Below are 14,930 nucleotides of genomic sequence, written 5' to 3'. Positions count from 1 at the left end.
GTCTCACTATGTTGCCCAAGCTTGTCTCAAACTCCTGGCCTCCAACAATCTTCCCGCCTTGGCCTCTCAAAGTGCTGGGATTACAGGTGTGAGCCACCATACCTGGCCCTTTTGCCCATTTTTTAATTGGGTTTTCTTGTTGTTGAGGTTTAGGAGTTCTCTATGCATTCTGGATATATGCGTAATCTTTTCAGATTGGCATTTTTAACTTAGCTTAGTAATGTGTATTTAAGGTTTCTCTATATATTTTTATGGCTCTATAGCTCATTTCTTTTTATCACTGAATAATAGTCATTGTATAAATGCCCCATAGTTTGTTTACCCACTCACCTATTGAAGGACACCTTGGTTGCATTCAAGTTTTGGCAATTATGAGTGAAGCTGCTATAAACATTTGTGTGTAGGGTTTTGTGTGTGCAAATAAGCTTTTTAAATAATAATAACAATAGCAGACACCACCAACATACAAAAACAGCATATGGTGGTTGCTTATCTGGAGTCAGCTGGGAGTGAGCTAGGTGGCTGCTGGTCTTGGCTGGTCTTATTTCTGAATGTCTAGGGATAGACTAAACTAGCGTGAATTTGGCTGAGTGATTGGGACAGTGGGGCTCTGTTTTTTGTGTCTCTCATCCTTTAGCAACTTGTAGAAATTCATAACAAAGTCAAAGGTTTAACAGAGCAAGTGCAAACACACAAGCTTCCAACATAACTAAGACACTGTCACTTCATCCTTATTCTGTTGGCTCAAGCAAGTCACATGGTGAAGCCCAGAATCAGAGTGGAAGGCACTGAAATGTTATGTGGCAGTGGGCCTGGATACAGGGAGGAGTGAAAAAACCAGGCCTTTTTAAAAATAATTTTGGTGCAATTACAATCCCTATTTTATGTTCTTATATTTGTTTTCCTTTTCAGAGACATTTCACAGTGTTTGCATTCAACTTTCCATCCTTGGATGCACTAAACACCATCTATGGCCAGATCTTTAGTTTCCACTTCCAGCAGCAAGCATGTGGCCCGTCAGTCCTCAGGAGTGGCCCCGCGTTGATCCAGGCAACGATAGCATTCCACGAGATGATGACGCGTAGCTTTTTACCCACCGCTGTTAAATTCCACTACATCTTTAATCTGAGAGACCTATCCAACATCTTCCAGGTACCTTGACTGTCTGCGTTATTTCTCTTGAGTAGAGGAATAATTATAGTACTATTAGTGGTGCTCATTTATAGAACTTAGCTTAACTTACATACTTTTATATGCCCTCTTTCATTTTATACTCATAAACTTCTCTGTGAGGTAAATATGGCAGGTTTATTATTCCCATTTTATCAATAAGAGTAGTGGTTTCCCTCAGGTCATATAGTGTCTTCATCCCTTTGTGCTGCTAAAACAAAATACCTAAGACTAAGTGATTCATAAATAATAGACATTTCTCGCAGTTCTGGAGGAAAATTTGGTGTCTGGTGAGGGCCCAGTCTCTGCTTCCAAGATGGCGCCTTGAGTGCTGTGTCCTCCCATGGCAAAGGGATGGAAGACAAAGGGGAAAATGACTAGCACCTCATATATAGGGTGATGCCACCCTCCTGACTTAATCACCTCCTAAAGGCCCCATGTCTCAACACTATGACATTACGATTAAGTTTCAACACTTAACGTTGCACGGGCCATTCAGATCATGGCACACGGTAACTTAGCAATGGGGACACAGGTAGAAATCTGGACTCTCACAAGAGATTGAGTGAGTGAGTCAGGTAGTGCTTATTTTATTTGAGTGCCAAGTAATAGGGATAATTGGTCATGTTCTTGCATAAAACGTGTGATTTTTATACATATTTTAATAGAAATTACAATTTTTTAATTTCTATTGCTAGATCATTTTAATCTGACATTGAAAAGTACCTGTCTTATCTGGTAAAAGGACAGTGTGTTTATATATTTGATTTAGAAAGGAAATTCTGAAGAGGGAATTAAAAGTCTGGAATTTTTTAAAAATCCAACTAATATAGTCTTACCCCATCCAGTAAAAGTAGATGGAAAATTATTTATGATTTAAAGTTCTTTTGTGAGAAAGATAGTGCAGGGTTAAGTATGAAAACTTCATAGGATTTCTTTACATTTTTTATAACCCTCTTTTCAAAATCATTCCACAGCTGCCTCAAAACAGTAACACAGCATTAGACAACAGCTTCTTAACAGAATGGACCATTTCTTTTTATGCCTATATCGTACCTGCCAGAAAGACTATGCTTAATAAAGTGATTAAAAGAAAAAGGGGGAGAGGCTATAGGTGAAATGGGGCATGAGACCTACCTGCTCACCCTTCATACCCAGTCTGTCAGTGGCACCTGATGCCACCAAGGAATTCTTTAGCCTTTTGCAGCTTAATACTCTGCAATTCCCTTGCCGTTCTCCTTTGATTCCCAGATAGGAAGACTCTCTCCATGAAGAGCAGGTATATATGAATCCAAGATAGCAAAGGCAGTGTTGAGGGGTGTGGGAGTCACAGTGTTTTGGCGCTAGACCCAGATCTACCCATAAGCTGCAAATTTGGGCAATTTACTTTTGGTCTTCAATTCTTCATCTGTGAAGTGAATGGGTTAGACTGATGGATCTCTATAGATTTTAGAGTGAAAAAAGGTTTAGATTTTGTGGATTTCGTGTTAGCTGTTTGTACTTTAGTTTTGTAAACTTAGTCTAGTGGAGGGACTCAATAGCTCAGGCACAAGTACTCAGTTGGGGTATTTTAGCTCCTGAGCTGGCCCTTGAAATATGGTCTTAGATGCATTCCTAAAATGGATAGAATGAAATTAAATTTTTAAAATGTTGCTCATCAGAGGGTAAACCTCTTTTTATACATACATATATTACCATTTATATGTACACACATATATTACCATTTATGTTTCTTTTAACTTAATTTGCTAAATTTGGATTATAGTTATAAAAATGTTTAAGAAAAACGTATTTGGAATGTCATCAGCTTCTGAATGAATTCTTGCCTTGTAGGGCATTTTATTTGCTTCTCCTGAATGTTTAAAAGGCCCAAATGATTTAATTCGCCTGTGGCTTCACGAATCTTCCCGTGTTTATGGAGACAAACTGATAGACACAGAAGATTGTGATTTGTTTCAGAAAAAAATACTGGAAACAGCTTATAAATATTTTGAAGTAAGTGTATGAATGTCAGAGGTCACCGGGGCTGAAGTTATATAAGAGCATGAGTGAAGCATACAAGGGCTTATCTTTCTACAACCACTGTGAGTGCAGAATAGTTGGTCTGTGCTTAGGAACATTCCACCTACCTACCCACAGTTGAATCTACAAGCTTTTCTTTAATAGGCCACTCTGCCTCCGGATGAAGCTTTCTGGCTAGTTGACACACCGTGTTTTTCTGTTTCTCCTCTTGCAGGGTGTAGACAGTCACGTGCTGCTTCAACAGCCCCTCATTTACTGCCACTTTGCTAGTGGCAGGGAGGACCCATGTTACATGCCAGTGAAGGACTGGGAAGTGCTGAAGACGATTCTTACAGAAACCTTAGACAACTACAACGAGCTAAATGCTACCATGCACCTGGTTTTATTTGAAGATGCCATGCAACATGTGTGAGTTGACTAGTCGTGATGCTTTTTCACCAAAGTAAGAATGACTGGTATCCACAATTGTTATTTTTCAATAGATCATACGGAGCACTCTGAACTCTACCAGTTCTTATGCATTGTTTATCATATAATATAAAAAGATAAAAGCCTTGTTATTAATTACATCACAGTTTAATAATGTCTTACATAGATAGGCACACTACTTTCCGAAGTGCCATCACATCCATGATTTCACTTAAATATTAAGGAAGAGGAACATAAGTGACTTGTTCTCAATCACATCGTTTGTAAGTGGCAGGGACAGGAATCAAACTGATTTTCATTGATTATGCAGGTTTTACTGAGTGTCTACCGAGTGCCAGATAGGAACATTGCCAGCCTTTTTGGTACCTTTGGGCAAATTAGAAGAAAGGGGAAGGCAGAGACATGTTTTCCTGGCAGAAAATTAGAAAAAAGTACCTGTCCTCAGGTAGAGCTTGGCTGACACAGCTCTTGCTCACCCCCTAGACCTTGTGCAGTGCACAGACCATGCAGCTATCTGCAGCCCACCTCCAGCGGGACATTTTTCTGGTTGCTGGAATATAGCAGCAAACAAACACAGTCCAGTCCCTTCTCTAATCAACCTTAAGTGTTATTGATGCACACGCTATAAAGGACATAAACAGATAACCAAACCAATATGCAAGAAAATGTCAGAAGGTGATGTGTCATGCTGAGGATAAAATAGGTTGACTCTGAGAAATAAACTATGTGGATTCCAAGGAGGGACTGGGCATCTACGTGAAGAGGTGACATTTAAAGTGAGATCTAAATGATAAGAGCTAGGTATGGAAAGATAAAGGAGGAAGCATATTCTAGACAGAGGGCAGATTCCATGTGGCCCCGGGGCAGGAATGTTTGAGAAACAGGATCGGGGTGGCCGCAGCACAGAGGAAAATATGACAGATATAGAGAGTCAGGAACTGACCTTCCTTAGGCAGGATGTTTCCTTGTAACCAGGGTGAGGAGTCTTGATTTTATTCTAAACGCAGTGAGGAGCCGTCAGATGGATTTTAGCGTGGGGATGGTGCAGCGTGTTGTACAGTCTAAACAGCTCGCTGTTGGCCCTGCTGTGTAGAAAGTCGATCACATCTCTGCATCCAACACTGCTCTCCAGTCCCAGCCACCATCACCTCTCGTGGGCCTTTCTAATAAGTGAAAATGGGCAAAGATATTTTTTTTAAAAAAAAGAAAAAGACAAAGAAATCATCATTAAAAACAAAAAGGAGGACAGAAGGGGAATCCAAACAGTGGAGGTAAAAACGTGGAGAATGCAATTTTTGGAAGAATTAATCTTTAAAATGGTTAGCCCCAGAGCCTAGGGAAATTTTGGAGTCCTCCCAGTCATCCCTTGTGACAAGCCTCCTAAGTATTGATAGTTTTATTGATCCCTTTGCAGTTGTGACGCTTCCTCTGATTAATAGACAGTTGGAATCCACGACCGTGGTGTTAGAAGAATTGCTAGCGACACTGTTTCTGGGTGGGTTAAAATATACTGTGTGCTGGGGCACAGGTGAAATACCTCCCCGCCCCCCCATGGACACTGAGGGAAAGAGTCTCCCATGTAATCCCTCGGTGTGGAATTCTCCATGGCCGAAAGGTAAGGCTGCTGCTTTGATGGGTGATTATCAGCTAGAAGCTGATTTACGCAGCATTAGGGGTGATTTAAGAGCGTGTCCTTGAGTGGTGTTGAAAGAGACTTTGCCACTCAGAGAATCTTGTGAGGGAAAAACCTCAAAGCATACATTAAAATGAAATGAAAACCCTGCTTTGTAGCTTGGGGTTTCTCGCATGTCAGAGTCAGTTTATAGCCTTCCCCAAGGTGGTTTTGTTATGTGGTTATGTAAGGTAAAATTTAATGAGGTGACTGAGCTTGTAAAAATAACCCGTGTTTTCACTTATCGGAGGTTTTCAAGAGATGTCCACACAGGCTGGTCCTATTATAAGTGACCCTAACTTTATTATTATTATTTTTTTAAATCTCTATTTTAAAAAAAGAAAAGGAAAAAAAAAATCTGTGTGGCTCACTCAGGGCCTGAAGTTCAAGTTCATTTCAGAAAAGCAACCTACAGCAAACACAATGGCATGGAACTTGTGGCATTTGGGTATCTATATGCTTACATTTTGCTTTCTTGGTTTCTTTTTTTTTTTTTTTTTTTTTTTTTTTTGAGACAGAGTCTCGCTCTGTTGCCCGGGCTAGAGAGCTATGACATCAGCCTAGCTCACAGCAACCTCAAACTCCTGACCTCCAGCAATCCTCTCATCTCGGCATCCCCGAGTGCTAAGATTACAGGCATGAGCCACCACGCCTGGCCAGCTTTCTTAATGTTTATAACAATTATGACCTATTTGACCTATTTCTTAAAGTGAACCCATATTTTCCAGTATTAAAGCCAATTTACTCATAACTGTGAAATGTAGCAAATAACATCAATAGATTAAGCATTCAGAATCTCTTGGATACTATAAAACAAGGAATTAGTTGGCTTTCCTGGAAATTTAACTTTATGGCACTGAATGGCTTCAGTAAATTATTCTCGAATGGTATAGGCACAAGGAAGGCTTTAGTGTTGAAGGAAGTAAAAATCATGTTAAGGGGCAAGTGTTTAATCTACAGAGTAAATCACACGGACATACTTGTTAGTCCAAACAAATCCATTCTTTACAAAGTGATTCTACAGCAAAGATTTTGGCACAAGGACCTTCCCCCTTGGATATCCTCATACTTGGATGCTGGTGGAGAATTGGGATCTTTGTTGTTAATCAAAACATCTTGAAGTTTAGACACAAGGCCTTGTGTATGTTTTCTTTTTTTGAATTTTCGTGGTGAGTAATAAGCCATAAGAGAGTCCAAAATGTTATTAGCACGGGAAAGTTTGTTAGGCAAATGGTTCCAGGGCAAAGATGCAGGCAGCATCTGTTTGGGGAAACATGTGAACAAGGGCTAACGGCTTCCAATAAAAATGGGAAATTGGTCTCCAAATATTTATTTTGAAAATAAGCAACACACACAGCCCTAGTGCACTTTAGATTTTTTTGTTTGTTTTGTTTTTTATTTCTTTTATTTCAGCATATTATGGGGGTACAAATTTTAAGGTTATAATGCCCTTGCCCTCCCTCCCCCCACAAGTCTGAGCTTCAAGCGTGTCCATCCCCCAGACGGTGCACGTCTCACTGGTTATGTATGTATATACCCGCCCCCCCCCCACCTGCCCAATACCCGATAAATGTAATTCCTGTGTGTCCACTTAGGTGCTGCTCAGTTAATACCAGCTTGCTGGTGAGTGTATGTGGTGCTTGTTTTTTCATTCTTGGGATACTTCACTTAGTAGAATGGGTCCCAGCTCTATCCAAGAAAATAGATGTGTTATATCACCATTGTTTCTTAGAGCTGAGTTAGTACTCCATGGTGTATACATATACCACATTTTATTAATCAACTCATGTGTTGATGGGCACTTGGGTTGCTTCCACAGCCTTGCAATTGTGAATTGTGTGGCACTTTGGATTTCATGCTGCCGTGGGCTGCTTGTTCCTTCTGTCACCAGGTGTCGCATCAGCCGGATCTTACGAACCCCCCAGGGTTCCGCCCTTCTGGTTGGAGTAGGGGGCAGTGGCAAGCAGAGCTTATCTCGGCTGGCGGCTTACATCTGCGGCCTGGACGTCTTTCAGGTGACTCTTACTCAAGGCTACGGAATCCAAGAACTTCGGGTGAGTAACTGAGCTAGGCAGTACTTCTAGCCCTTCTGTCTGGCGGATAGATAAAGCGTAAGCTGACAGCGCGCCCGTGTCAGCTGTGACTCCAGCTTTGGCCAAGGCCTCTCCCCATGGTTGGTGCGGGAGAGGAAGGCTCTTTAGAGTAATGACTCACCTTTGGCTGTTTTGTCTTTATGATCAAGTTATTAATAATAAATTCCCATAAATTTTGATAGGTTTAATAACCCATAAACCTGGCTCAGAAAATACTTTATTAAATACTTGATGACACAAATATATTTTGAGTTTGCATTAACCAGACCCAATGTTACTCATCACTATGAGCGATCCTATCTGACAGATGGGGGAAGGAGGAGATGATTTCTTTGCAAGTACAAATAGATTTCTCCCACCTCAGATAAGAATATGAGAATAAAATGCAATGAAAATAGGAAATTCAAGAAACTCTCATATATTTTTATAATTTGGCTTTTTAATCACAACGGTACTTGCAAAATGGGCCTGATAGTTGGTGGCAAGTGCTATTTTAAATTAGAAAAATGACTTGCTTTTAATATTACTGACCAAATAAATAAACAGAAACAATTTGCAGTGCAGCAGACAATTGTTGAAATGAATAGAAGACTTCCCTTTGCTGTGTTGCTTGACAGAGGCGTCGCTGAATTCATTTCCACTCTATTACGAGCGAGTTTTTCACCAGCAGCCTATTTTCATCCGTTTGCTCCATTAAGCCACAAACATGACACTCATCATTATATGCCAGAAAAGGAGGTGATGTCATGCTGTTTTCCCCTATCCCTGGGTCCCCAAGAGGAGAGAATAGTAAACACAGAGGAAAGGCCCCCCACGCTGCTATAGCGTTACAGTTACTCATTTCTTCCCAGCACTCACACGCGTACTCCCAATGCCACGTCAGCATTTTAGCAAAGCATGAATGATGGCCTCCTCTCCTTACAGGTAGATCTTGCCAATTTGTACATCAGAGCTGGAGCCAAGAACATGCCCACTGTGTTCCTGCTGACAGATGCCCAGGTTCTAGATGAGAGCTTTCTTGTGCTGATTAATGACTTGCTGGCATCAGGTGATTAAACCAACGCATTCCTTGAAAGATCTTCCCCAATGACAAATTATCTGTAGTTTCAGTGAACTTTAAGGAGAGATAATTTGTCTTTGAGATGTTTGCTGGGGAGTCTTTGGGGAGAAACCTATAAACCTAACTAATTTGAGGTGTATTGCTTTCTTAGTCTGCTTATGGATGAGAAGGCCTTCCCGGAAGTAAATGTTATTCCTACGTGTATGGGTTTAGTAGGTGTGTTCGTCGTCGCTTGTCTTTAATGTGCTGTATGTCTTATAAATGCAAAATGAAAAAAAGTGGCATTTCTGATTTCAAACTCTTATCATTTAAGCTGAATTTTGACTTATAAAGCATTTTGAACATTAAAAAGTCACGTCTAAAATGTAAATAGGTGCTATCCTTCAGGAATTCTCATTCCTTTTGGGGGCAGGAGAAATCCCGGATCTGTTCAGTGATGAAGATGTGGACAAGATAATTTCTGGAATTCACAACGAAGTTCGTGGCCTGGGCATGGTGGACTCCAGAGAAAATTGTTGGAAATTTTTCCTGGCCAGGGTACGACTACAGCTCAAAGTAAGAAACGCTTGGTCTATTTGCATATTATTTAAAACCTGCTGTTGGAACTATGATATGGTTCTATTTCAGGTTTCATTTTATGAGTTTGAATTTGAGTGAATCATTTGGAAAGGACATGGGCATTTTTATATGCCTGTGTCTGGGGTGTGCCTGGCTAAGTTCTCCCGTGATGCTGGACTCCTACAAAGCATCGTGCTGAATGTGTGTGCAGTCTGCAATTGAGCTGCACATGATGATCTCTGTCCTCAACCAGCTTCCACTGTTAGGGGAGGCAGGAGACATCACAAGTATAATTGTCGTACAAGACAAATGTAAATAGTACTGGGGGGTTGCAGAGGAGGGAGGCATCCTTCCCCACTGGAGCAGGACATCCTGGAGAAAGTGATGTGCTGCGTGTCAAGCATGGATCAGAATTCAGGGAGACAAGAAATAGCACTGATGCAAGGGTGGACTGACTGTATGGTACATAATTGGAGAAACCTGAGATATTTTGAAAGACCTGGAATGTAGATCCCTTGTAGGGAGAATGAGGTTGATAAGTCTGGAAACGTTAATTGGGAAGAGATTAGGAGTTCATAAATCATGAAGTGAGCAGTGGGGAGAGTTTTGAATTAAGGAAGTGACTGTGATGTCAGTGCTTCAGGGAAAGTAATTTAGAATGTTCTCAAGGATTAACCTAATGTTCTTCCCCATAGGCTGCTCTATGCTTTAGTGCTGCAGTCCCCAACCCCAGGCCGTGAACCGGTGTCGGTCTGTGGCCTGTTAGGAACTGGGCCACACAGCAGGATGTGAGGGGCAGGCGAGCAGAGCTTCATCTGTATTGACAGCTGCTCCCCATGGCTCACATCACCTCCTGAGCTCCTCTCACCCACCCACCCGCAGTCCGTGGAAAACATGTCTTCCACGAAACCGGTCCCTGATGGCAAAACGGTTGGGGACTGCTGCTTTAGTGTATTACATAGGGGGACATAATATAACCAAATAACAGCATCAGTAAAGGTTAAGTGTCATTAGAAAATAAGAAACTTCTGCAAACTCATGGCAGGAAGGCAATTTAAGAATGCTGTCAGGGAAAATTGAGGCTTCCTAGTATAGAAATGGTTAGTAACCTAGAAAAGCCACTACTTTGCTACTTCTAGTATTGCTGTGCCTGTCAAGTCAGTATCAGTCTCTGTGGTGGCTATAGAGCCAGGGGCATTTAAGAAAAGGAGATGGGGCTTTGGCATTTGCCATAAATATACCTATGCATGGAGGTTAAAGCGCACAGTAACTAAGTTTCTCTAATATTCTACTATTTCAAATTTTGCAATAAACTTCCTGAGCAATTCTGAGCTGAGGTTAAAATTTAAGGTTCGATTGCACAAAGCGTTTTCTCCCCATCAAAAATATGCCTAAGGGTAGGTTTACCAGGTAGTAACAAGGCCAGGGATTTCTTTCTGTTCCAGTGTGGTATATGTGAATCAAATTTTCTTGATGGAATGGGAAAGCAAATACGATAATAAAATTTGAGGTAGTAATGTTATAAATCAGTGGTTCTCCAAGTCTGTTTCTCAGAGCTACAGAATCTACATCACCTAGAAACATTTAAAAAATAAAAATTCTTCAGCCCTACTCTAGACCTGCTGAATCAAGAGCTCTGTGGGTGGCACCTAGAAATCTGTTTTTACAAGCCCACCAGGCGATTTGGAGGCATGATAAAATTTGAAAGCCATTGTTATATAAAAAACAATGTTCAAATGAGCATCCTTTACATACATTGTTTATGCTCAATTATGCTTGCTTCTTTCTACAGGATCAATTCCTAGAAGGGGAACTGCTAGGTTCGATAGCTACAGCGAGTGGTTTTAAAACAACCCTGCAAATTATCTGATGCTCTTCGTACTGATGAGGCATTTGGATCCCCTTTCCTTGCATCTGGGTGGGCTTATGACTGTATGAGTATGGCAGAGTGATGCTCAGTAATTCCTGAGGTTGAGTCATAAAGGGCCCCATTTTCTGTTGAATTTTGCATATTTTTATTTATAAGAGTTCTATGTATTTAAGCAATTAGGCTTATATATGTATCTCATATTTTTCCTGTTCTTTTGTCTGTTTTTTTAATGTACATATGGTGCATGTTTGCTTTATTGGTTTATAACTTTCATTTTATTAAGGTTTACATATTAATCAGGGGTTTCTTGCAAGTGTAGAAAAATATTTTATTCTCCAAGATTATCTTCACTAGAAGCAGTTGGAATTCAGTTGGGCTACAAATGAGAAAACACACTAGTTTCTTAAAGCCTCTTACATCAGTAAGTCCAGATTGGCTCTATAGCATCCTTAGAGACCTCTTGGAGGAGATGCTTTTCTTGTCTTCCCTTCTGCCAGCTTTCATCCTAAGGCCTTTGTCTACTGATCACGGACAGTAGGTTTATAGTCCAGGCAGGAGGAAGGGTGGGGAGAAGAGGACCTGGAAGCTATCTGTATCAGGAAACCTAAGTTTCCCTTCAAAACCCTAAGCTGACATCTTACTGGCTCTAGCTGCCTCCAGCTCCCAGACAGTCTGGGAGGGTGGAGGGATATGAATACTTGATTTTGACATATTGCCTTTATGAGTAGGATTGGAAATGGATTTTGGAATCGTTTAGAAAGCAAAATATCAGTTATTTCAGTGCCTATATGCTTTTAGGCTCTATGTTTAAAACTTTGCTACCTCTGGAATATACCATGTTTCCCCGAAAATAAGACAGGGTCTTATATTTATTTTTCCTCAAGAAAACACCCTAGGGCTTATTTTCAGGGGATGTGTTCTTTTTTTTTTTTTAAGTATGGTGCGACAATCTACATTTGTTCAAATGTAGTTAAGTTGTCGTCTTCTTCTGGAACATCATCATAACTCTCCAAACCCCGAATTCCATCCTGAATTTCTTGCAACTCTATTTCCTTTGGAACCATTGACCCCAATCTCTCATGTTGAGCAATAGAGCTATCATGGGGCAGATGAGAAGGGCTGCTTCTCTTCACCGCTCTGCAATGAAATGCATGGGTTGTGCAGATACGCTGCGTAGCCACACCCATCACTAGGTCTTATTTTCGGGGTAGGGCTTATATTGCGCAATTGCTTAGAAATCCTGCTAGGGCTTATTTTATGAGTTGGTCTTATTTTCGGGGAAACACGGTATTTCTTATTACATACGGTAAAGAATGAGCTGAGAAGTTGAAGGTTATTTTTCCAAAAAAGCTCTTTTTACCTCAACACCATGTATTTCTCTCTTTCTGGTTTCAAGTACCACCTTTAGTACTCACCAAAAAGCCATATTAATTGGGTCTATTTACAAATTTTCTCTTCACTTTTCTTGCTAAATCTCTACTACTGATATGAGATTTGCACTGTGTAAATTAGTGACTATTAGTAAAAAATTTGTAAATATATATTTATTATATATTTTAATTTCCAGTTGCTCTTTCTTGTCAAATTTTTCCTAGTTATTCTCAGATATTTGTATGTCTAGATAAGCATTAGAATCAATTGTCAAATTCTAAGCACTCTCCATTTTAACATTGATTGAAATCACACTGAATGCTTATTTTATATTAGGGAGAATTTAATCTTTATGATATGAAGTCTTATCACTTTTATAGAAGGAATATTTCTTTCATAAAGTTTTGTAATGGCATATTATTTGTAGATAGGAGGGATATTGATTTTTAACTTCATAACAAGGTACATTACTGCCTTTCTTATAGTTTCTGGTAGTTGATTGATACCATATAAATTGTAGGTGAAGATATTTTGTCTTTCCTACTATTCTATGTTATCTATTCTCATCCCTCATTGCACTGTACAATGATACTACATAACGATGTTAAATAATAATGATGCTAGTAGGAATTTTGTCTTGATTGTTACTTTAATGGGGATGTTTCTAATGTTTTCACTGTAATGTCTTATGTTGGCTTTTGTTCAGGATATATACCTTGTCAAAGAAGTACCTACGTAGTAAATTCCTTTTCAGCATCTATTGAGATAATTATATGGTTTTCTCCTTGGACTTACTAATATTCATATAACCTAAAATGATATACAGACGTTTTACATTTTTATATTTTTATATCCATCAGTCTGTTCCTTCATGTGTTTTCTTTGAATCTATGTATAGGCAGGCCTTACTGAAACTGAGATAAGTTTCATATTCATGTCTATTGTTTAATCCTTTTTATAGTCTCATTTTTATTATTTAACTCAGTACAAGCTGGAATTTATTTGGGAGTTAGATATGGATCATATTTCCCACATTGTCACAGGTCTATTAATTGAATAGTCCATCTCTTCCCTATTAAATGAGTAGGAGGTTGTGTTGTTTTGTTTCTAATGATAAGGAGGAATAGAATATCTCCCTCAGAAGAAAGGATCCCACTTCCGACCTGTTTTTGCCTTGTCACTTAGCTTGATGCATCATGAGAAAGGTTCACGGTCGGTGCCATGACCTCTTTACCCTGAGGGAGCACTATTATGGCAAAGAATGGGTTGTCCTTTAGCCTGAAAATGGCACCTTCTTTCTTTTTGGTTCATATATATTACCCACAAATCCTTGGGATTTTAAAATAGAATTTCAAGTTACTCTATGTTAGTTTCAGACATCGTGCTATTCACCAGTGTGTACTAAAGACTGAGAATTTCTGATGAGCCCGTGTCTTCTTTGCATGTGTTCCAAGCTGGGCAACGTGGGAAGCTAACTGTGTTAGAGGGGCTGGTGAGCACACCTGGCAGGTCAGGCTCAATGATGTGAAGTTGCCACCCCATTACCCATGCTCACCACCCAGAGTCGGCTCCCATTTAGAATGCAGGGACAGTGAGAACCTGTTGGCATGCAAAACGTGACCTCTGAATGCCACAGGGCAGTTCCCATTAACGATGATCAGATGTGTGTCCTTGGATTGCCTCAAATCCAAGCTGATGAATAACAATGCCAAATGCCTTCTCTCCTTCATTTGTATACATGCATCTTTTCCTACACAGTTCTTGTTTACAACTAAAGCATATAGCACTTTTCTCTTCTCTCCTGTGGACTTTAGTCAGCTGAATATCTTCCTGTTTTCCTTCCTGGCCATCTGATCCTATAGGGCAAAGGACACTTGATTTATGTAGCAGCACCTGATTCTTTCCCAAGTTGTTAGATATCTGTCTGTCTCAATATATATCTTTCTATTTAGGTATACCCAGAGAGATCTATTTCTGATAATAAGAAATATGTGCTCATTTAGGAATATAAAAGTATAGAACGATAGGAACCATAGATGTTTTAAACTACCCTTAATTATATTGTCTAGAGATAACATAATGGTATTTTTCTCACAGCTTTCTGATTATATACAAACACATTTAAAGCATATATTCAGAACTAAAAATTTTTTGGTCACATCTCACACTGTTTTCTTAAATTACCTTCCTTTTTGCCTTTTTGATTAGAATGTTTTCACAGAAAATAAAATCAAGTGATTCAAGAATTTGGTATAGGGAGTGAACTATTTAACTCAAATGTACTTTTTATTCTAAATAACTATTTATATAAAATAGCCTTTATCCACTTATACCCTTTGCCAAATTTCCTACTGGTTTATTAAAATTTTTTATTGATTTATAGGAGTTCCCTATATAATAATATTCACATGTCCATAACATCCTTGTGTGTTTTACATTTTTATCAAAGTTTATCATAATTATGCTAACTTTATGATGACTCTGTTTTATATTCATATGCATTAAAAATGTCAAATTTTTTCTCTAAGGCTTTTGTGTGTTAAGGCTTTTTTGAAAAACATTTTTATGCTGCATCATTATAAAAATATTATTCTGAATTTTCTTTAAATTAATTTATAATTTATTATTTTTAATGTTCAGCCCTGGATTTTTGTGCAGAATATAAGGTAGCTTTTCTACTTTTCC

At 39.3% G+C, this 14,930-nt stretch overlaps 1 protein-coding gene across 1 annotated transcript in view; it reads left to right on the top strand.

The window, feature by feature from the left end:
* The window catches only part of DNAH11 (dynein axonemal heavy chain 11), a 311,756-nt gene that overhangs the window by 173,399 nt on the left and 123,427 nt on the right, over positions 1-14,930 (top strand). The window contains exons 49-54 of the mRNA XM_076006379.1: positions 913-1,152; positions 3,004-3,165; positions 3,407-3,600; positions 7,185-7,347; positions 8,311-8,434; positions 8,859-9,001. Coding sequence (XP_075862494.1) covers positions 913-1,152; positions 3,004-3,165; positions 3,407-3,600; positions 7,185-7,347; positions 8,311-8,434; positions 8,859-9,001 — 1,026 coding nt within the window. The remainder of the gene's footprint in view (positions 1-912; positions 1,153-3,003; positions 3,166-3,406; positions 3,601-7,184; positions 7,348-8,310; positions 8,435-8,858; positions 9,002-14,930) is intronic.

Source organism: Microcebus murinus, chromosome 9 (assembly GCF_040939455.1).
Source record: "Microcebus murinus isolate Inina chromosome 9, M.murinus_Inina_mat1.0, whole genome shotgun sequence".
Taxonomy (NCBI): domain Eukaryota; kingdom Metazoa; phylum Chordata; class Mammalia; order Primates; family Cheirogaleidae; genus Microcebus; species Microcebus murinus.
The sequence above is the reverse complement of the archived record's forward strand: the minus strand, read 5'-3'. Positions and strand labels throughout refer to the sequence as shown.